The sequence below is a fragment of the Hyperolius riggenbachi genome, chromosome 3, assembly GCF_040937935.1.
Source record: "Hyperolius riggenbachi isolate aHypRig1 chromosome 3, aHypRig1.pri, whole genome shotgun sequence".
Lineage (NCBI taxonomy): Eukaryota > Metazoa > Chordata > Amphibia > Anura > Hyperoliidae > Hyperolius > Hyperolius riggenbachi.
Window position 1 is genome coordinate 238,947,206 of NC_090648.1, and position 24,423 is coordinate 238,971,628.

Below are 24,423 nucleotides of genomic sequence, written 5' to 3' on the forward strand. Positions count from 1 at the left end.
ATAACTGTTGTAGCTTGGTTTTATGTACCTTAATGCTCTATATGAAAGTACAGAAGAGCCGTTGGAGCAGTCCATCAGAGGTACATTGAAGTCTCCACCTGCAATCAGAATACCTTGGCTAAAGCCTTGACATTTGTGAAGAATAGAGGCAACAAAGGAGGTCTGTTGCTTATTTGGAGCGTATATGTTAACCAGCGTGACCTGTCACCTATGTACTTTTCCTTTCACAAACAAAAAACAACCATCTGGATCTTTTTCCACCTCCTCTACTATAAAGGGCAGGTCCTTGTGAATAAAGATTGATACTCCTTTCGTTTTTGATGTGGGTGAGGTGGCATGAAATGCCAACGGAAATCTGTAGTCAAATCTGTATGGAACATGATTTCTTCGCAGGTGAGTTTCCTGTAAGTACGCTATCTGAGTTTTCTCTTTACGGAGAAGATCACTGTACATCTTTTTTCAGGCGTATTAAGGCCATTTACATTCATGGACAGTTAAAGGAATACTGTAGGGGGGTCGGGGGAAAATGAGTTGAACTTACCCGTGGCTTGTAATGGTCCCCCGCAGACATCCTGTGCCCGCGCAGCCACTCACCGATGCTCCGGCCCCGCCTCTGGCTCACTTCTGGAATTTCCGACTTTAAAGTCAGAAAACCCCTGCGCCTGCGTTGCCGTGTCCTTGTTCCCGCTGATGTCACCAGGAGTGTATAGCACTAGCCCAGTATGGTCTGTGCCTGTGCAGTACGCTCCTGGTGACATCAGGGGAAGCGAGGACACGGCAACGCAGGCGCAGGGGTTTTCTGACTTAAAAGTCAGAAATTACAGAAGTGAACCGGAGGCGGGGCCGGAGCATCAGTGAGCGGCACAGGATGCCTGCGGGGGACCATTAGAAGCCCCGGGTAAGTTCAACTCATTTCCCCCCGACCCCCCTACAGTATCCCTTTAAGTTTAATTGCAGTGGACCTGCGGATATGTGTGTGCGCTCAGTATTATTAATAGGCATATTTTTGGTCAACCCGGATACTGTATCTGGGACAGTGATGTAAAGCCAATATTTTTTTTTTTTTTTTTACCAGCTACTGTTTCATGCCACCTAGCTACTATTTCATGCCACCCGGCTGGAAAAAAATTCTGGGGAGAACACTGCAGTGTTAGATCATCCTTATCAATCCGGCTCTGATCAGGACAGGCTGTTCTTTGAGTAGGTGGAGTCCAGGTACTGTTGCTTGGAGTGGTATATATTTAACTGGTTCCTGTGTACTGTTTTGAGCAGTTCAAAACCAGTGGTAGCAGCATTCTGATCAACATTTAAACAGGTTTTTATTTAAATCTCTTTGAATATTGTGTGTTGGAAGGTGATATTGCAGTTAAACGATCATCTACGATAGAAAACATTGATCATTCACTTGATGATCCAAGAGAAGATCAGTGTATAGCAAGCACCCAATGGAGGGGAAAAACAATGTTCTATCACCTGCAGCATCTCTGCACTCCAGACACTCCCACAATTCCTCCGTAGTCAAGCCAGCACCATCTGTAGTAATATAACTCTTTATTGGTTAAAAGATAGCATGACAGACATCTCCAACAGCGACAGCAGCGCTGTTTCGGTCGAAAGACCTTTCTCAAGCTGCACAGCGTAATGTCACACTAATACAGCACTCACCATGCCTTAAGTAGTTTCCTCAAAGTCCCACAACCAATCAGTGACCAGATCCTACAACCAATCAAAACGCAGTTGGCAGCTAGGCGGACTGTAAAGAGAACTGCAGTCCTTAATATTCAAATAAGGACATATTACCATAATAACGCCTAAAATTCAAACAATAAATCCCTCCCCAAAACCGTGTTTTGATTGGTTGTAAGATCTGGTCACTGATTGGTTGTGGGACTTTGAGGAAACTATTTAAGGCACCGCTCCAGCGTCAGCTGTTCAGTGCTGTAGTGCCAACTATATTTTTCTCCTTTTGTTGATATATGAAAACTATTTAAGGCATGGTGAGTGCTGTATTAGTGTGACATTACTCTGTGCAGCTTGAGAAAGGTCTATTGACTGAAATAGCGCTGCTGTCGCTGTTGGAGATGTCTCTCATGCTATCTTTTAATCAATAAAGAGCTATATTACCACAGATGGTGCTGGCTTGACTACGGAGGACTTGATGATCCAAGCACCGATTCAGTGTATTCAAACCCTGTATATGCTTGTATATACCTAGGACTTTTGGTTGAGCAACCCCATACCAGCCAATGATTTCTCCCTATTCAGATTATAAGTAAGCAGTAGAGTATGCTGGAGAGATTGTACACAGCTGCCTTTCTTGTATTTTAAGTAACCAGGCTCCTGTCTTCTGCTGATGTCTTCTGCATGGCCTCCATATACACACATTGTAACCAATGAACTCCAGCCTGGTTCTAGTTCTTTTTCGTCATTGCCAATTCAGGACAAAACTATAGTAAATTGGCTACTTAGTGACTCAGGATGGGGGCTAAGTGGGAGCATTGTACAGAATTAAAAAATATACAGGATGTCTTTCTGTAGGTGGCCATTGACCATACAATTCTCTGGAAGATTCATTGTCCAATTTAATCGTAATATCTATCGAAAACAATCGTTCAGACCCACTCGAGTACTGGAGCCTAAGCTCTCTACAGTAAGTGAAGCGTTAGAAATGAAAATTATTATTATAATTAAAGGAGCTCCAGTAGCGGTGGAGCTTTCAAAATATGACATTTAGGCTACTTTCCCACCAAGACGTTGCGTTTCAGGGGACGTTATGGTCGCATAACGTGCCCATAACGCAACGCATGGTGGTGTTGAAGTTGGACGTCAGATTGAGCCGCGTAATGCAGCTCTCAAAGCAGCCGCTCCAGGTTAGTGAAAAGAAGTCCGGATCTTTTTAAGGATTCGGATCATTTGAATCGGATCATTGAAAAGATCCGGATCTTTGAACCGAATCATTTGAATCATTTCACTAGGGAAGCAGACTGGGGGAAATGATTAGCAGGACAGGACTTTCCCTGCACTGTACATTCTGTATGTTCCTGTTTCTTCCAGACAGACATCCACTGTGAACCGAATCTTTCATTGTGATGATCCGGATGATTCGACTCGCAAAAAAGATCTGGATCAAATGAACACTTCGTTCATGATCCAGACAACAATACAGTCCCATCATGAGTCACCACAGTGCAGTGAATATTAATTAGCTATGTTGCTGGCCGCGGAGGAGGAGGGGAGACCTCCTCCTCCAACATTACTGAGCATGTGCAAACAGTCTAACGTGGCTTAGCTCAGTATAATGTACAGCATGCAGCACTTTGTTTAAACGTGCTGCGTTACTATGTAACGCAACGTGTGCACTGTGAACAGCACATTGATTTTACAGTGCTGTGAGTTAGGCTGCGTTACTGGCTGCTGTAACGTGGGACTTTAACGTCCCACTGTGAAACCAGCCTTAGGAAATGTTTGTAAATTAAAGTGGAATATAACCCTGCATTTCAACTTTGCTCTAAAACATTACTTACATCATATTATATGCAACCAGCATTTTTTTTTTTTTACTCGCCTAGCATTGGAAGGGTTACACAGAGCTTTGAAGTTCCTGGAGATTTCTGCAGACGCATCTGAAGCTGACATAGATACATTTTGTTTACATAAATGTATCGAAGTGTTAAATATGACTTACTCTCTCTGACTGAGAAGGAGCTTGGAGGACAGCCAAAGAGTGTAACATTTATCAATAGATACATTTAACTAAATAGAATGTATCTATCTGAACTTCTGCATATCTCTGGACCGAACTTTAAACCTCTGTGTTTAACCCTTCCAATGCTGGTCTAGTAAAAAAAAAATGCTTTTTGCATATAATATGCTGTAAATAATGTTTCAGAGCAAAGTTGAAATGCAGGGTTATATTCCGCTTTAAAGAGACACTAAGGCGAGAATAAATCTCGCTTCAGTGCTTATATTCAGCAGGGGCATGTGTGCCCCTGCTAAAACGCCGCTATCCCGCAGCTGAACGGGGGTCCCTTCACCCCCAAATAACCCACTGCAAAATCAACGACCAGCTTGGTCGTAGATTTTGCTGCTCTTGAGGCAGGGCTAAAGGCTGCAGCCCTGCCTCTCAGCGCCGTCTATCAGCTCCGCATCGCCGCCTCTCCCCCGCCCCTCTCAGCGAAGGAAGACTGAGAGGGGCGGGGAAGAGGCGAAGATATGCGCTGACAGATGCGCGTGAGGCAGGGCTGCGGCCATTAGCCCTGCCTGAATGCGGAAGAGATCCCCGCAAAGAACAGAGCGGATTTGGGAGGTAAGGCCCCCCCCCCGTTTAGCCGCGGGATAGCGGCGTTTTAGCAGGGGCCCACATGCCCCTGCTGAATATAAGCACTGAAGCGAGATTTATTCTCGCTTCAGTGTCTCTTTGAGATGGCTAGTAATGTGGATCAGTGGTTGAAATTTTTGCTTTGCAGTGTCCCGGAGTTACTTTGAACTCTATATATACTGCTCAATAAAATAAAAGGAACACTCAAAACAACATAATTTAAGTCAAAGTGTTCTCTTTATTTTCTGAGCAGTATATTTTCAGGGTGTATGCATGTTTTTCATGTGTTTGCATGATTTTCACCAGTTTTTTCTTACAATCTGAAATCATGCTTGAAGGCTAGTTAATAAAGGACAGAATTGTCCCTAATGTGCGTATCTTCATGTGCTATCGTCTGTCAGTAGCCTGTGTTTGGAGCAAACGGTTTGGCATAATCAAGGACATACAAAATTGCTGCTTTAAAAAAAACAACAACAAGCAAAGGGGTCTTTTTATGTGTCAGAAAAATGCTAAAACTTTTCAGAAATCTGTGTTCCTTAAAATAGTGTAATGTATCTGCTTTTTTTTTTTTTTGTGCCAGTCGCCATGTTTGTAAAAAAAAAAAAAAAGAGAGCATAGTTTACTTCAACTCACACCCAAAAAAAGTAGTAGTGAAGTTTATTGCTAATGGCTTACTTGCTACTTTTGCCCTTATCTGGCACTTTTGAGATGCGCTAGTGCACAGCATATGGATCTGAAAGATAGGAAACAAAAGACTTGAGATCCCATTTCAGGTCATCACTTTTTTTTACATAGAATCATACAGAAAAATATGATTGTAGTTTTGATTTGTGGATTAGGTATTCCTAATATGAGGCTGTAAAATATTAATGTAGCTCCTGTATTATAAGTCTACTGGTTAAAGTGTACCTGAGGTGACGTGACATGAGATAAACCTATGTATGTAGAGTACAAAATATATAAATAGCCAGGCTGGTTTACATTTTTTTTTTTTTTTTTTTGCTGCCTGAAAGAGGTAATTTCTAGGCCTCGAAGTGACAGCTTCTGTCTTGTTGGTACCTTGTCGGCAATATAGTAAACCTCACTGATATGCAAATTACATCCAAAGTTTTCCTGGCAGAATACATCTTCTGAGCTCAGGGGATAGCTATAAAACAGTCAATAGTAATGTATATTAAGTCTAGGACACTTAATAGGCTGCTACTGATTAGAGACAGTAAAAACATTAAACCTACTCTGTAAATGTTCAAATAAAATAAAAAAAACCCCATGGGATGCTTAAAGTCATTTTTAGAAGTAGGAGGATAAACATCGTTGTTTATCTCATCAGTTTATTTTCACCTTGGGTTCACTTTAAGTTAAAAGGGGTTAAGGTTACATTTAAAAACAAACAAACATTTTGCATGCTTTTGTTTCAATTGATTTCCAATAAACTGGAGACCCATGATTGGCAGTGTTCGTATACATTTACTAACATACATTTACTAACATATTAATATAACTCATGATGAAAAATAGAATTTTTTTTGTCTTCTTTTTCAGTTCACTTTCAAAAGAATCCCCAGTTCCCCTCCTTGATGTCACCAATCTGTCAACCCCACGCAAATTTATGGATAATTCTCAGTTTGGAACTCCCAGCTCTTCTTCTGGTAAGTATTATAACTAGTGTAAAAAAAAAAGAAGGCCAGTATGTTTTCCTGCAAGTGATGCATGCTCCCCTCATCGTTGTATAACCCAAGTTCAAAAAAAAGAAAACAATAGTAATATATTTATTCTTTAATTAAACTCCTAAATTGTGCTGTGAATGCTTATCTGTCTACATGCAAAAAATTGTTGAAATATAGTTTTCTAATGATACTTTTTTTGCAAGTTTTTATTTTGCACAAAGGCATGGTGTTAGGTAATTTGCTTTTCATCGAATACCATCCAGAAACCCAATTACAAAAGCAATTTGCATGCCTGGAAGTTTGGTCCTGCACTGTGTCATTTTATTTGTCAAGTTTCTCTCAAGCATTTCCGCAAACCAATTATTCCTGCAGAGAGCAGTTTATATGTTTAAGGTGTCTGTAGCTCTTACATTATTACATCTATTGGGAAAGTATTGTTTAGTGCTGGCCTCTTAATCTGGTTTAAAATGCAGCTAAACTGATTTTGTACCTAATTTGTGATGCAGTGTACTGTATGTTCAGTGTATGTTCTTTTTTAAAAAATTCCGTAAACAAAGAAAACCAGTGTTACATTTAGGTTGTAGGTGGAGCAGGAGATAGTAGGGTAGTTGGGTAAACTGAGTCATTAATAGCTGTGGTGATAAAATGATATTTAGACAGGACAAGGACACAGTGTGATACACATAGTGGATTACTGACACAACCTGCTCAAATCTAACTGACCTTAATGCTGTCAGAGGGTTGTTTTAGCAGCCCATAAAATGGCTCAATTGGCCTGTAGTCATCTGCACATGTACATTTAGGGCCCGTTTCCACTAGCGTAAAGGATGCAAGGCGATCGCCGCATCGCCTCGCACCCCCTGTAGGTACTTCCGGTTGCCTTCCGAACAGCTGGATGCGGCATCCTGTCGGTGGCTATGGGGAGTCGGATGTGTGCTGCAGAAAACTGCAGCATGCTATCCATAATTTCCCCCATGTCTCATCGCACCAGATCTCATAGGTAAATACGCGACAATGGAAACTACTCTATTGACGTGACTGGGTGCAGTTTCCATGCGTTGCGATGTGGAACAGCCACGCATCTAGTAGAAACAGGCCCTGTGTGCAGTACATCAACATGCACATGCACCTCGACTAGGACAATAGGAAGGTGGTTGGGGTCTTCTGATAAATAACAGCTACTATCTTGTGCTGCCATTTTTATTATTGCCTTCTTTTGTGTGGACTATTGAGCCATATTTAGCTTAATGTCTGGACAATTAAGCAACTGACTGACTGATTGGGTTTTACAGTGAAGGAGCTAAGTCTTCAAGAAATAAAAGAAGATCCTGATGCTGATCCTGAAGAGAACAGCATTGTGTTCATGGGAATTCTAATCAAAGGTCTAGCAAAGCTCAAAAAGATACCAGAGACCGTGAAGGCCATAAAAGAGCGCTTGGAGCAGGAGCTGAAACAGATAGTAAAACGCTCCACTACTCAAGTGGCAGACAATGGTTATCAACGAGGAGAAAACGTGACTCAAGAAAATCAGCCACGGTATGGAAATATACATGCATAGCTCTAGATTTATGGTCGGGGACATATAAATGTGTAAATCTATCTGTCCTCCATCCATTGTTTGCGTTAACCTGTATTGACAAATGTTTTCAGGGTTCATTAGATCCAAACATTGATGTGGTCTTTTACTGAATAAGCCCACAAAATCATATGTAAGTCTCTGCATGTTACATGTACTGTTGTACGGTTCTGATCCAGTTGTGTATCATGCCTAAAGAAGAAACTAAAAATTTTTGAAAGCTTGCAAAGAAATCTTGTGTAGGTAGTCATTAAAGAGAATCTGTAAAAACAAAGCAAAAAACCCTGGGGGATACTTCTCTCGTGAGGGCGAAGCCTCTGGAACCTAATGAGGCTTCCCCCGTCGTCCTCACCCTCCGGGATTCTGCGCTGGCAGCCCCCAAACTCTGGAAAGGGAAATATATGCCTACCACGATCCAGCGCCGGTGCGACTTTCCGATCGGGCTCAGACTGTAATAGCCGAGCCCGATCATGTCTGTTTTACTGTGCAGGCAACTCGCTCCTTCACAGTAGAGCGTATGTAAGAAAGAACAGCACACCTTAAAGAGACTCCGTAACAAAAATTGCATCCTGTTTTTTATCATCCTACAAGTTCCAAAAGCTATTCTAATGTGTTCTGGCTTACTGCAACACTTTGTACTATCACAGTCTCTGTAATAAATCAACTTATCTCTCTCTTGTCAGACTTGTCAGCCTGTGTCTGGAAGGCTGCCAAGTTCTTCAGTGTTGTGGTTCTGCTATAAACTCCCCCCTCCCAGGCCCCTCTATGCACACTGCCTGTGTATTATTTAGATTAGGACAGCTTCTCTCTTCTCTCTTATCTTTTACAAGCTGGATAAATCATCCTCCGAGCTGGCTGGGCTTTCACATAGTGAGGAATTACAGACAAGGGCAAATCTGTTTGCAGGAAGAAAAGAGCAGCCTGAAACTTCAGTGCATGAGAGATGCAGGGGGAAAGAAACACACAAATGATCTCTTGAGATTCAAAAGGAAGGCTGTATACAGCCTGCTTGTGTATGGATGTATTTTCTATGTGTGGACATACTGTACATCAACCTACTTCCTGTTTTGGTGGCCATTTTGTTTGTTTATAAACAAAGTTTTTAAAACTGTTTTTAACCACTTTTAATGCGGCGGGGAGCGGCGAAATTGTGACAGAGGGTAATAGGCGATGTCCCCTAACGCACTGGTATGTTTACTTTTGTGTGATTTTAACAATACAGATTCTCTTTAATATGTGGATGCTGGTGCCGGATTCCCAGGCTGTACAAATCCAAGAATCAAAGGAGGAATCCGCACACAGGCTTTGCTGGAACCAAACGTGAAATGCATTGCCCCATCACACACACGTGCACAAGCATCTGACCATTTCAGTCAGATGCTTGAGCGTGTGTGTGTGACGAGGCAATACATTTCACGTTTGGTTTCAGCAAAGTCATAGTGCGGATTTCTCCTTTGATTCTTGGTTCACAGTAGAGCGGACCTGATCGGGCTCGGCTATTTCCATTGGAGCGCATTGGAAAGCCGCTAATGCGTCTGCTCTGGAGACGGGGAAGGTAAATATTGTAGGTGCTACTGCGTCACAGCTGACAGGTTTTTTTTTTTTTTTATACCATGAATTTCCGCAAAAGAAATTTGCACTTGTATAAAAATCAATGATTATTAATGGGCTAGTTTCCATTTCATGCAAATGTTCACATACAGTTGTATGTGTGGAAAAAAACGGATATCCTGCTTCATATTTTGCATTCCATATGCAAATTTTTGTATATAATGTGTACAATCACATTCAAATGTGAATTTTTCATGTCCGTTTTCTTACTGGAAAAGGTAACGTTTCATGTCCTTTCTAGGCAGAATGTGTAAACTAAGGTCATTGCACTGGAACGTTTACATAAAAAAACTTGTAAGGGTTCCTGCCTTTCTTCAAGTTGCCCAATTCAGAACTGGAGCCCAAAACAGTGGATTATCGTGCCCTACAGTTCTTTTTCATTGTATGTCTTTTTTAATGAAATAAACGTTAAACTATCATTTGGAAGTGTTTCGGATTTCTGCAAATTCTTTGTATATTTTTGAGATGCATACCTTCTGATGATTTTTTTTTTTTTAGCAAGTTATGTGATTTCTGTTAGTTGCTTTTATTATTATGACCGAATATAAGTGAAGCCTAAGGAGATGTAATGCATTGAGGCTGTTTGGATCATGCCTGTACATCAGCTATCTCATAATCTTTATAACCCAGTGCTGAAAGTAGTCCTGAATTAATAGTTGTGGAGATGTGTTTTTTTTCCCTTTAGATGCTGGAGCAGGTAGAATTGTAAACAGTGCTGAGTGTTTGCAGTCCTAGAGGAAATAAGGATTGTACAGTAATTCTTTCTGACACAATATCAGTTGATTAAAAATCTATATGTACAATAGAAGTGAAGCTTTCGGTCAAGAGCATTTTATGCTCCTAGTGAATGAATTGGGCAGTACCAGTCAATCCCATTAAGGTCATCGATTTCAAAGACCAGAATTGAAGCCCAGAGGCTGTTGTCATTCAGTGAGTCTTTACATTCAGTGGTGGACTGTCATACTGTGACTGGAGTTTTTTTTTTTCTACCTCATCTCTCTATAGCACGCCTGGCCTTCTTGCTCAGAGCATTTGTTGTGTTGCATTGCTACAAGTGATATTGTTTGATGCTTTTCGTGAAGGATGTTTTCTCTTATCCTTTCTTCCACTCAAAATAATAATTGATTAAATTATGTAACCTATGCATTGTTATTTTGTGTCAGTGTACAGAATCTTCTTATTCGCTTGTATACAGTTAATTTTGTTAGTTCTGTAACTGTAGAACTCAAAACAATTTCCAGAATTTTATGTTTATCAGAAAGTAGTTTGAAGTAGCTATTCTAACCACCTGGAGAGATGTTCTCTTAGTTCCAATTGCAGAGACACTAAAAAAAATAAAATAAAATAAAAATATGGGAGTTAACGCTCTATTTTCTGTTCTGGGATTATGTAATAATTTAATAATAATAATTATTTGAACATTTGTATAGCGCTTTTCTCCTGTCGGACTCAAAGCGCTCAAGAGCTGCAGCCACTGGGACGCGCTCAAGAGGCCACCCTGCAGTGTTAGGGAGTCTTGCCTTGAACTCCTTACTGAATAGGTACTTGACCTAGCCAGGATTCGAACCCTGGTCTCCCATGTCAAAGGCAGAGCCCTTAACCAGTACACTATCCAGCCACTGTAGGGGTGGCTTCCTAACATGTTTGTCTTTTATTCACTAGGCTTCTCCTGGAACTTCTAGAGCTTCTTTTTGACAAGTTTAATGCTGTGGCTTCTGCACATTCAGTTGTTTTGGGACATCTGCAGCAGACAGTGGCTTCTCCTACAAGTCATCAAGATGGAGACATTAAGCTATATGACATGGCTGAGGTCTGGGTGAAGATCCAGACGGTCATCCAGGTAAAACATTTATCCTCATAATATATATGAAAGTATTAGTAATTCACCTAACCTTCATGTAATTCTCTTTGGTCTTTTTGCTTAAATATTCATCCCAATTTGCATGGTTAGTGACTAGGGAACATTTTGTTTTGCAAAACAATTTTTATTTGCACACTGTGGTTATCCAGCCTCTGTGATTCTGGAGGACCACATCATCAGAGACAACTCTCCAAACACTTCAATCACTCTTTGATTGCAAGCTGCAGTACAGCGCTGGAGAGCCTTGATGTTGTGTGTACATGCCGACCAGAATCAGTAAGTAAATGTCCTTTCACTACATCTTTTTGGGATGGCACGTCATGCTCCGTACAGCTTCTTGGCCCTACTCTTCTAACCCATCCATGACTTTCAGCATTGTTTGGAAGTCCCCTACCAGGGCTCAGTAGCTTCCTGCTGCAGGGCCAGTACATTTACTAAATCGGTAATCCATCTGACTGAGCTTCCAGGTGGTCTTTGCATTACTTGTATAACACAATTAAAGAAATTGTCTTATAAATAGGATAATAGCACTATTATTGCTAAATTCATAATGCCCTAAATATTAAAGCGGTATAAAACCCTGACATAATATTCAATAAAAACATGTTTTCCTGCTTTTTATATGCCATACGGTTATCATATTTGCTTTTGTGCATAAGTATTATTATTCATTTAGAAATTATATGTTCCCAAAGTACACTTTTTCTTTCTCTGAGAGCTGACTTTGCATTTTATTTATAACTGCTTTATTCATGTTCTAACGTAAGCAGAAATGCTTTCTGGTTGTCTGAATTTGTTCAGCAGAGCCTGCAGTGTCAGAGAAGTGTTTATTTACATTCCTCACTTGATACAATTAAATACAAGATAACGTTATCTAAAGTTCGGATGTGTCCAGCTTTGCTGGCAGGGAACTTCTAAGTCCTGTGTGTAACCCTTTGAATGCTGTTCTAGTAAAAAAAAAAGCTGGTTGTATATTAAGCCCAATCTACACGATAAGATTCTTTCTGCGAATCGATTACGATTCTATTTACGATCCGATTAAATCATACATGTCCAATCGGGATTCGATTTGATTCAATTTGATTTGCCATTGTTTTGCAATGGCGAATTGAATCGAATCCCGTTTGGACATGTCGGATTTAATCAGATTGTAAATAGAGTCGTAATCTTATCACACAAAGAATCGTACCGTGTAGATTGGGTTTAATATGCTGTAAATAATCTATTAGAGCAAAGAAGAAATGCTGGGTTTCATTCCGCTTTAAAGACATTCTACTTCTGATGAAGTGGCCATAAAATGCGCATCAGCCCGTGTCTAATTGTTTTATTTGAACAGTGGCTACTTCTAGTTTTATTGTGATGCAGCTATTTTTTATTTTAGTATTTTATATCGACTGTGTTAAATAAAATTGTAAGGAGAAAACCAATGTAACTCTGTTGAAACTCGTTTTTGTGGTACAGGGAAAGGATCAAACTGTTTAGGCTGCATATACATAAAGGTACAGATATTTGTTAGTCTATGTACAGGTAAACTAAAGTTTCATACACCAATGAGCACTGTTGTTGGAGAGAGTGCTAGGTTGAGGCTGTATAGACACGTTGCAAGTTTCTTGGCTAGCAGCGTGTGCTTTTGCTGTACAGGGGGGACAAGGGCAGCCCGAGCAGCACACAATGGAACACACACAGCAGGTATGGTAAGGGGAGAGAACAATGCCCTTGGTCTGCTCTGGCCGAGTTGATCCGCCAGGATCATCAATGGCTGAGGCACTGAGGTAGGTTCGGGGCCGCTGCACATGGGCTAGATTCTTGGTAGAGGTGGCCCCAAGTGTTGACCTTACCCTAGAACCAACTAGCATGTGTACAAGGCTTAGGACCTACTATCAGGAAAAGGTATTAAAGTACTTAAAGCTGATATGCTTCCACATTGTAACTTCCATGTACCCCTCCCCCTTCCCACATCCCTCCCCCCCACCCCCAGTCCATGTAGATATCAGAATGCTGAGCTGTAGCACCAGGTGGGCTATCTTGTACCCTGTAGCCGCTGCTTACACTCTTACACACCAGCTTTAAAACTTACTAATTAACTAAAAAAATTAAAAAACCATTCAAGTGTGTTCCTGCTGAATACCTCCATTCTTCCTTGGTCACTTTCTACCACCTCTCTGAACACCAGTTGTACTCCCTTCAGTATCCCCTGCAGCTGTTGCTTGCAGAGAGGGGGAAGTAGGTGGGACAGCATTTGAGAAATTGATATGTTTTGGAGCAGGCACAGGCGGTTTTAATATGGGCGCAGACTATTGAAAATAACATAATTTATACTATGGTGTTTCAGCTATTTATAATGCTTAATGCTAACTGTTATAAACTGTTCTAATCACCTTTTTCCGGCACCAGCAACTTCTTATAGTTGCGTCTCACGGACTGTGAGATAACTTGACTCTCAACACAGCAAGCAGGAGATAGACTTTCTCAGGCTTCTTCAATATTCACGTTATTTATTCAGGAAACAGAAATGCAGATAGATACAGTTCATCATATCCTAGCCACGCCAATCTTCATGTTGCGTTACAAGCTTCTTGATTAAATTTCCTGCTGAAGTCAATCAGGTACCTTCTTTCTAACCTACGTTACACTAGACTACCTATGTACAGCATACATTATATCAGATTACATATAGAATGAAAAATACTTATAGGTTCCAGTCAGCATTGAGAGCTAGTGTGATCGTAAGAAGCAGAGTGAGCTCCCATCGCTCACTCGGGCTTTAATACCGACTAGAAAAGAGTTAAATATGACATCATCTTCGCCATCCCCTAGATCAGACTATTGGTGGACCCACTCGTGGTGTCATCATACACACCTACTCGATTAATATTCAATGCGGCTTTTGACATACATACAAGAATTTGGTGTTTAGTAAATATGGCTGATGTTTATTGTTCTAGTGGTGTACATGCACAGGTCAGGGAGACCTGTGGCCTTGTCCATAGAACAGCTTCTTGGTTTGTTCTAGTTCTGACAGAACTGAAGATTTTCTCTCTAAGAGAAAATCCCCTTAAAGGGCAGGTCTGCTCCCCAAGCCTTTTTGACTAACTCAGTCCAAATAACTGAGGCCTACTTAAATTATAACACTAACCTTTTAAACCTAATCTTCCACTACCCTTAACCTAATGCGCTTACAGGCTTGTCTAACCTAACTGATAATAGCCTTTCAAGATCTTCACTCCCAGTGAACACTTCCTTGCATGCATGCTACAATTGGGATGTTTTAAAGAGGAACTTTAACCTAAGATTGAACTTTATTCCAATCAGTGTCTGATACCCTCTTTCCCACATCACTCAGTAATGAAGGTTCCGTATAGATCACCTGGCAGGACTAAAGATGTCACCACTAGTGATAAATTCCAGAATGTAAATTAGGGAGAGGATATACTTTACAATGGGCAAACAATGACTAAATAATCTATACCTTAATATAAAAAAATTATAATAATTCATCGTTTTTTTTTAACTACAGGTTTTAAGGTCCACCAAGCCAAGCGCCTGGAAGCTATAATTCTCCTTAGTACAGAGCATGGCCCACACCATACTAATAGTAGTATAAATAGTTTTATTGGAAAAGTTTTTTTTTCGTATAATAATGAAGTACGGCACATATTTTAATTAAAAACCCTAAACACACTTTGATAACTCTTCTTTTACCTCTGCTATGTAAAAGCAAATATTATATCCTGAATTTGGATAGACCTGATTAATATTATGCAGTACTTTAGAGGGAATATTGAATAATTGATGTGACCTCAAATGAGCTTTAATTATTATTAACTCCAGTTCAGCAAAAAGGAATGGTTAACCTTTTAGGGAGGAAACCGAAGCACCTGGAAGAAACGCATATGAACATAAGGAGACCATGCAAACTACAGGAAGATATTGTCTTTGCTAGTAGTTGAACTCAAAAGCATAGTATTCCTAGGTCAGATTGCTGGACACTTAGCCACCGGGCTTTATAATCCCATTACTTTTTCCATATTTTCCTGTGATTACAGTTTTTGATCAGTAGAATATATGTAGTGCCTAATTACTACACAACTTCATCCTTATTATTTCAGGATAATATAACGCAGATTCTATACTGTCAGCAGCAGATAAACCTACTATTGGGAGATTACAAGGCTTGGCCACTAATGCTAATGATTTCTACTCTGCAGGAGAGGTCCTCTAATATAGGATAAGGTTCATGCTTTACGCTTTTTTAACACATACTTTGGCAGTAGCTGTTTTTGTAAATGTTTTCCTTTTTTAGTTAAACCTTAATTTACTTAGCATAGTATTCCAATGTTCTTAATTAAAGTGATTACTTTTTCTGTGAGAACTGCATGTGGAATATAAATTGTAAAATGTATTTCAGACAAGCACAGGTTGTCATATTTTTATATGCAACCTTCTTATTCAATTTCTTTGTGAAGATAATTGGCTTTAATGTACTCACCACTGCACAAATCAAACCTTCTGTGTTATTTGTTGCGGCAGCATTTAGAACGGCTGCTTTTTTATGCACCATATTTGTACAGAGCAAGCTTAGAAATATACAGGATCGTAGATTTCTGATGAATGAGTGGTGGAAACATCCAGAAGACATGTCTGACAACATGTTATGCTTCTGTTTCTTCCTAACCTCATGTTTCTCTACTGAAAGAAGAACTTTAACCCAGGATTGAACTTCATCCCTTTCAGTAGCTTATACCCCCTTTCCTACAAGAAATCTTTACCTTTACTCGAATAGATAATCAGGGGGGTCTGTGTTGCTGATATTGTGGTGAAACCCTTCCCACAGTGTGCTGTCATGACCATGGTCCTGGTAATTTGACGTCTATAAACCGTGTTGCACCGGGGGAAATAACAGCTTTTTCCAGTTGCCAAGCAAGTAAGATCTCCCTCTGTGCATAGAACTCTTAGTAAATGCACAGATCACCCAGCAGAACTAAAGATGTTGCCACTTGTGAAAAATCTCAAAATGTAAATCAGGGAGAGGATTTTACAATGGGCAAACTGACTAAATAATCTATAAATTAATATTGTAAAAATTAAGCATTTTTATTCATTATTTTAACTATAGTTCCTCTTTAACCACTTGAGGACCGTAGTTCAACCCCCCTAAAAACCAGGCCATGTTTTGCTAAATTGGGAGGGCCGCACAACTCGGCACACAAGCGATTTCCCCCCCCCCCCCCCCCCCTATTCTCCCCACCAACAGAGATCTCTTTTGGTGGGGTCACATTGCCCCCAGTTGTTTGTTTATATTTTATCAATATTAATTTTATTTTTTAATTAAATCTTGCTATTTTTTTTGGGCCAAACTCCCTCGCTCCCCGTTAGCCTATCACAGCAATCAGCTATACATCGGGAGCCGGCATCATGATGCCATCAATGTCATGACGCCAGATGCTCCGTACAGTGAAGACCAGGGCTGTGTACAGCGGGATGCAGCGATCGGACCTGCTGCGATCACCGCGGGTGAGAGGCTTGGTGAGCAGATGCTCCCTGCCCCCTCCAGTGTTTCCCCTGGTCTAGTGTTCCCCCTGTCCTGTGTCTTCCTGCGCCACTTTGCCCTGTTTTCCTCCATGTCCAGTGTCCCTGTGTTCCCCCTGGACTGTGCCCCCACTCTGTATTCACTCCTGCTGTGTTCCCCAGGTCCAGTTCTCCCCTTGTCTCATGAGTTCCCTCCCCCCGTCCTGTGCCACCACACTGTGTTTCTCCTTATTCAGTGGCCTCCCCTCCCCCCCCCTTCCGGTCCTGTGTACCCCGGGTCAGGTCCAGTGCCTCTGTGTTCGCCCTGTCCTGTGCCCTATTCTTCCTCCTTGCCCAGTGCCGTCGTCCCCCCGCTGTGTTTCCCACCCTCTGTTGCTCCTTGTCCAGTGCCACCCCCCTGCTGTGTTCCGCAGGTCTAGTGCCTGTGTTCCCTTTGTTCTGTGCCCCACCCTGTGTTCCTCCTTGTCCAGCCCCCCGGGTGTTTTGTCGCTCCAGAAATGTCTGTCTATCCACTCCTCTCCCTACTCATTGCATGCGACATGCAGGAGGAGATACCGGCCACTAGAGGCATCGGTGAGTGGATAGATGGAGACCATCCACTGTAGGCGTTAAAGGCACATGGAAGATGTGAGAGATGCACGGCTTCCAGCTGCGCCTCTGCAGTATATACTGGGGCCACATGGTAGAACATGCTCCAGTGCAGATCGCTCTGCATCTCCTCAGCCGGGTGCTCACTGAATTTAGCCAGGCGGAGCTGAACTTGGCTAGGGAGAATACTGAGCTGCAATAGTGAGCTTGGCAGCCAATAGAATATGGGTAAGTAATTTAAATTGAGCATTCGTAAGTTGTTCCTTCTCCCAATAATGCAAGTGCAGGTGTCAGAGGAACCCACTGTTTCATGGTGGTTTATATTATCTGATGGTTGTATCCAAAACTTACGGACTTTGCGACATGTCCACCGGTTATGAACATATGTGCCCTTATATCCGCACAATCTAAAACATCCGCAGTTGGATGCTGATTGTCCAATTTTGTATAGTTTGGCGCAATTACAAAATCCTTTCAAGAAAAGAAAAATAGTGTGTGGAAAGTGAGAATGTCAAACATATCACACAGTCAAGTGTGGTATTCTAATAATTTTGATGGTCAAGTTTCAGTACAAGGACTGGTAACAATAATTTAAAAAAAAAAGTTAGTACAGTGGAACCATCGTTTCCAAGCAGTTCCAGTAACATGCGTGCAAGTGTACTGTAGTAGGCAGTGTAGGAGGCAGTGTAATACTGCATATCCCCCACTAGATGGCAGTGTTGTAAGGCAGGATAAATAGCAGAGAATGTCTATCAATTTCTGTATATTAAGCTTTTCAAGGATACGCAAGTATACTGATCAATGCCTCTTCTGTGCTGAGATAACTTGTATGCAGCACCCAATTTTTGAAGATTATTTTCCTGACAGCGTGGGTTATACACATTACTCTTAGCCAAGGATGCCACCCTCCTTATCCTTCTTTGTGTAAGAAGCAAGGATACAAGCTTCTACCTTTTGAAATGAGACTTAGGACCTTACCACTTTGAAATATGCAAACGTAAAAAAAAAGGTGCCCTAACCTATCACTCACACTTATCACCCCCCCCCCCCCCTTGCCCAACACTAGCTATCTCCCCACCTATGGGTAACACTAACCTCCCATCTACCTAAACCTTCCACTGTGCTGTCGCCAATCCATGTTTGGATGCAAAATACATCCTGGAAGCTGCTTACTGCTTAGTCACCCATGCCACTATATTGGGCACTATCAGACATTCTGCTACAGAGTGTCCAAACTTCGTGCACCGTTTGCTGTCACCCACTGTTGCCCCCGCTGCTATCACAGTCGCTAGCTGGAGTATGGCTCTATAATGGCTGAACTTCGGAACCCAAATTATTTATTTGGTATCGCTTCAGCTGCAAATTGCCTATCGGCCAGCCAATCACTATAAGAGATATACCTTACCGGCGATTGGCTGGTTGTTGTATACACATTTTTTAAATCTAAAATGATGTCAGCGCTCAGCAGGTACTACTCATGGCAAGTTGACTTACAAGCATCAGCCTGGTCCACCAATTTGGGTCCAGGTTAAATAATAGTTATTAAAATTCACCAATATGCATAAATTAATATAAATATCTATTCCGCAGTAGTTCACATATTTTTGTGCTCTTAAGGTGGGAGGAAGGAATAATCCTCAGTATGCATTCTCTACACTCCTAGCTATTTCAATACCACAGATTCCAATACAACAATTTGTCTCAAAAGTCCAGGTCTACAAGTCCCAATGCAGTGCAATCTGCAAATATCATAAAAACACAATGATCCTTTGGAATCCGCTATTAGTGCAACAGTTACGCTCACCAGATTGTAGTGCCAATCGTAACAGTTGGCATATATTACATTCGGCCCAGCCAGTCACACTCCTCAGGTCTCTTAAGCTTGCAGTGGTTTTTTCAGCATCATTTCAGCCAGTTCATGCAAAGAAAAAAAGGAGGCTTCCTTGGTGTAATACGTAAATCCTCAGTTTACACCACCTATGTGCCACACACTCCTTCACCATTAGTCACCCAGTGCCTTCACTGTACTTCCCAGGCACCAATCTCAAATGCTAGCCTCTTACCAGATAATATGGCTGACCCTCACGACCAGCATCAAAGTTTGTTAAGCTGTACTCCAATCCTCAGAGTTGCATTCTCAGTGTGACTGCACCTTAAACTCAGACAGATGTTTCCATAGTGTAATACCGTTTATTCTCAATAAAAATCGTAAAAAATGTACTCACAAACATTGATAAAATATGCGCATATCAATAAAATTCTCGAGGTTCAGCGTCCCTTTCCGTGGAGAGCCTATCCACGGAAAGGGACGCTGAACCTCGAGGATTTTATTGATATGCGCATATTTTATCAATGTTTGTGAGTACATTTTTTACGATTTTTATTGAGAATAAACGGTATTACACTATGGAGTTTAAGGTGCAGTCACACTGAGAATGCAACTCTGAGGATTGGAGTACAGCTTAAAAAACTTTGATGCTGGTCGTGAGGGTCAGCCATATTATCTGGTAAGAGGCTAGCATTTGAGATTGGTGCCTGGGAAGTACAGTGAAGGCACTGGGTGACTAATGGTGAAGGAGTGTGTGGCACATAGGTGGTGTAAACTGAGGATTTACGTATTACACCAAAGGAGCTGTCTTTTTTTCTTTGCGTGAACTGGCTGAAATGATGCTGAAAAAAACACTGCAAGCTTAAGAGACCTGAGGAGTGTGACTGGCTGGGCCTAATGTAATATATGCCAACTGTTACGATTGACACTACAATCTGGTGAGCGTAACTGTTGCACTAATAGCGGATTCCAAAGGATCATTGTGTTTTTATGATATTTGCAGATTGCACTGCATTGGGACTTGTAGACCTGGACTTTTGAGACAAATTGTTGTATTGGAATCTGTGGTAATGATATAGCTAGGAGTGTAGAGAGTGCATACTGAGGATTATTCCTTCCTCCCACCTTAAGAGCACAAAAATATGTGAACTGCTGCGGAATAGATATTTATATTAATTTATGCATATTGGTGAATTTTAATAACTATTATTTAACCTGGACCCATATTGGTGGACCAGGCTGATGCTTGTAAGTCAACTTGCCATGAGTAGTACCTGCTGAGCGCTGACATCATTTGAGATTAAAGAATATTTACAGGGTATACACAACCCTTACTGAGCATAGCGCACCAGGAAAAATACAGGATCGAGCGAATCAACAGTGAGGAGCGCACTTTATAATTATTTTGTTGTATACACAGCCTGCTTGGATTGGTCAGCTATCCCTGTCTCCCTACGGCAGGGATGCGGCCATGCATGTTTTTGTGCTCCCCCCACCATATGCGGCAACCGCAGATTTTTCAGTCCGACTCGGACGTTTCAGCACCTGCCCTATAAGACGACACCAAGTGTAGAAGACGACCACCAACTTTTGAGAAAATGTTCCTGGGTTGCAAAGTCTTATACGCCAGAATATACAGTATATCGTGAAATGGATCTGGCCATGTGGCACTTTAAAACTAAATATTTGCTTGCAGTTATTTCTCAGCTAAATTAAAAAACTAACTTGAAAGTATCCTGCTGAGTAAATAGGTTCAAAAATGAATATAGCCATAAATGAACAAGCCGGATATTGCAGGGTAGAATATCTGCTTAAACTGATGTGTAACTTAGGTTTTCAAACTCGGATTATTTCTTTAGTATGTTTATGTAAAATAAATAAGGCTCTATCTGTATTTATTTAACTGATTTTCAGTAATAGAAAATGATGTAAGAATCTGTATAAGCTGGGGGTGAGATGCAGAACACCTCCTGCCAGCTTCTAACAGGCTGAAAAGGAATTAATTCCTGACTGCCTGCAGTAACACGCCTCCTGGATAAACATTGTGTTTCATATGTCTCAACTCCTCATCACTGAGGCTTTCTGTCGCTTTCCTTGTGGCGGTCAGGCTGACAGATCGCGGGTTGGACATGCTCCCCCCCCCACCCAGCTTAACATGCTTGGTGACAGAGCGTTTAATTGTTGTCTGGCTCCAATGAATATTCATGGTTCACAGAACAATACAATTAAACACTCAGTTGTCACAACAAAACTAGCTGTGTCCTTTTGGTAAATGGGGCCTAGAAGAACAATCAATGAGTCTGGCTGGATAATTCATTTCCAGGGATATATGCAAAGAATTATGAGAACAGCTTGTGTTGGGGGGAAAAAGAAGCACACACAAAATTTGTTTTCTTAATGTACTTAATAAACAAGCCCAGTAAACAAATTAAGTAAATAAACCGTAACGGGCTAATTTTATGAAGACATTATTTTCACGAGATTCCATTTATATTTCAGATTAGAACAACAAGCTAGGATGCGTCATTTCACATATTTGCATCCTTTCTTGTCTTGTAAAAGTGTACTTGTTCCTAAGATTTACAGGATTGCACATGAAATAATAAAGGGTGTGGATTGCAAACAATTTAACAGAGGTGGTCGATGGAGATCATAAACCTCCAAAAGAGTAAAAAACTGGTCAGCTGAGATCCAGTACAGTGTATATAGCGTTATGCGGGTAGGCGCACTCTATAGACAATATGATTGTAGTAATGTCTGAATCGCACACCTGAAACAAGCATGCTGCTACTCTTGTCATATCGGACAATAATGTCAGGATCTATGCAGCATAGCCAGGCAACTGGTATTGTTTAAAGGGAAATAAATATGGCAAACTCCATATCCCTCTCACTTCACTTGTCCTTTTAACCTCCTTAGCGGTAATCCCAAGTCAGGTTCGGGGTGGAAATCCGCTGCTCAGTGAGTTATATGTGGGAGCAGCTGCAGATCTCTCTGTGGTATGTTTTTTTGTTTGTTTGTTTGTAGGGTCTAAAACCTTGTGAAAAAATAGCACTGCTTTTAGACCCTAAATCTGCAAATAATCATAACGCCATTGACAGGCCCGGATTTACATCACTGGAGCCTATAGGCACAGATGTCCTGGCAGCCTAGACTTCACCCTCCATGGATCTACAATACAAACCTCCTCCGAACCGCACCACAGGTGTGCTGGCTGGCCCAGCTGTCACTCGTCCCTTACTTTCCTTGCCCGTCATAGGTGAATAACCTCTCATTTATGCTCTGAACTGGATTCTGCATACGGAAGGAGGGAGGGAGGCACTAGGGGAGGGGAGTGAGCCGCCATTCCATCCTAGGGCACCTGTAGGCATGCGGGGGGGGGGGGGGTGTTAACACTGCTACTGCCTATTGAGTGCACCCTAGTGGCTGCAGCTCTGGTACTTTGAGTCCGCCAGGAGAAAAGCACTATATAAATGCTCTGTATCTTGTCTTATTTTACCATGTTAAGATTTAGGGACAGGACTACTCAGGCATGAAGTATTAGCTAACAAGCTATTGATGTGGTTAAAACAGAGAGAGAAAGGGGAAAAAACATTTATATTTGGTAATCGTTTAAGGACAAATGCATTATTACAATTTTGGAGTGGAAAGGAGAGTAAAGCACTATCCCAAGGAGGGAGTCTAGAAAAAATTGTTTGGAAGCATGGAAGAAATGGCCAATATTGAAGACAACCTAAAAGGACCATTTCAAAAAGTGTGTTCAACATCAAAGAGAGTATTAAAATTGGAGAATAGGTCAAAGCTGAAAAAAGGTTATTGACCCACCTTAGGTAGTTTTAAAGGGAAGGTCCAAGCAAAAAAAAAAAATGAGTTTCACTTACCTGGGGCTTCTACCAGCCCCATGCAGCCATCCTGTGCCCTCGTAGTCACTCACTGCTGCTCCAGTCCCCCGCTGGCAGCTTTCTGACCTCGGAGGTCAGGGCCGAATTGCGTACATTTTTACACATTCCCGCTAGTGCAGGAACATTAACACATACATTTTTACGCGTTAGTGGTGCAACGCGTACATTTTTGTTCCTGCACTAGCTGGAATGCGTAAAAATGTATGCAATGTGGCCCTGACCTCCGAGGTCAGAAAGCTGCCAGCGGGGGACTGGAGCAGCAGTGAGTGACTACGAGGGCACAGGATGGCTACATGGAGCTGGTAGAAGCCCCAGGTAAGGCCCGGTTCACATTAGCGGTGGCTATCCGGAATAGCCGTGCCGGAGCCGCACCGCATGCTGGCCGGACGAAACGGACGCACGGCATAGCAATGTAAGTCTATGCCAGGGTTCACATGTGTCCGTTTCGTCCGGACCGGAGCCGGACCGGATCCGGACTCCGGTGTCCGTTCCAACATGCGCTATTTTTTGGTCCGGCTCCTCCGGCAGCCGTATCCGGGGCGGAGCCGGACTGCACCATCCGGCCAATGGAAACCAATGAGAACCGGAGAGCGCACAACACACTGGCAAAAAATCCGGATGTTCTACCCCACTTCCTATGAGGATTGTTGCGGCGATATTGTATCGGGGACACATGGGCAACCATTTTGGAGTGGAGCAGCACGAGCTGGAGATGTTGGCAGCATGTTGGAGGTGGAGGTGAGTGCTAAACAGCGGAGGGCCTGATTCCACAGGTCCCCCTTCTGCTGACCTCCCAGACCCCAACATTTTTTTTTGTTTTTATACAGGTTGTTATCTCTTTAAGAATCCGGATCCGGACCGCAACCGTGTTCATACCGCACGGAAACCGTATACAACCGGACCGGATCCGGACAGGAACCGTACGGTTCAGGTCCGATCCGGCTCCGGTGCGGTCCGGACATCCGGTGCGGTTTTTGCAAAACCGCAAGTGTGAACCGGGCCTTAGTGAAACTCATTTTTTTTTTTTTTGCTTGGACCTTCCCTTTAATAATTAGTTAAAATGTAATTCAGTCTTATGGTATGATAATTGGAGCTACCAGATTTCTGAGATTCTCTGCCAGTCAGGCTGAAGTACGCCATATAACTGAATTCGATATTCAGGCCTTGTAATGCTATTTGAATCACTTGGTGACTGCCTATGCACAGGGTTATTGAGCTCATGTCTTTATTGGACTGCATGACATGTGCCTAGTAATACTTCAGCAGGTTAAATCTAAAAGTACAAATAAATTATTTTTACTTATTGTATTTGTATAGAGCCAACATTTTACGCAGCACTATACAAAAAGGTTACAGACAATTATAATAGGTGCGACAGACAACACGTTACAGATGATAAGCAATACGATACACAATGCCAAATCATGCACTTTGTTTGTAGCCCCAGTTATTCAAGTTCATATTATTCTGTGGGCTGGATGCATAATCAAGTATGAATAGACAAGGAGGGAGGGTCCTGCCAATACAGTAAAATGTTTTGTTT

At 41.8% G+C, this 24,423-nt stretch overlaps 1 protein-coding gene across 2 annotated transcripts in view; it reads left to right on the forward strand.

Annotated features, from left to right (window-relative positions):
• Positions 1-24,423, forward strand: part of EXOC4 (exocyst complex component 4) — a 552,305-nt gene that overhangs the window by 60,062 nt on the left and 467,820 nt on the right. For both annotated transcript variants that reach the window (XM_068276025.1, XM_068276024.1), the window contains exons 5-7: positions 5,861-5,967; positions 7,278-7,521; positions 10,835-11,012. In XM_068276025.1, the coding sequence (XP_068132126.1) occupies positions 5,861-5,967; positions 7,278-7,521; positions 10,835-11,012 (529 nt within the window). The remainder of the gene's footprint in view (positions 1-5,860; positions 5,968-7,277; positions 7,522-10,834; positions 11,013-24,423) is intronic.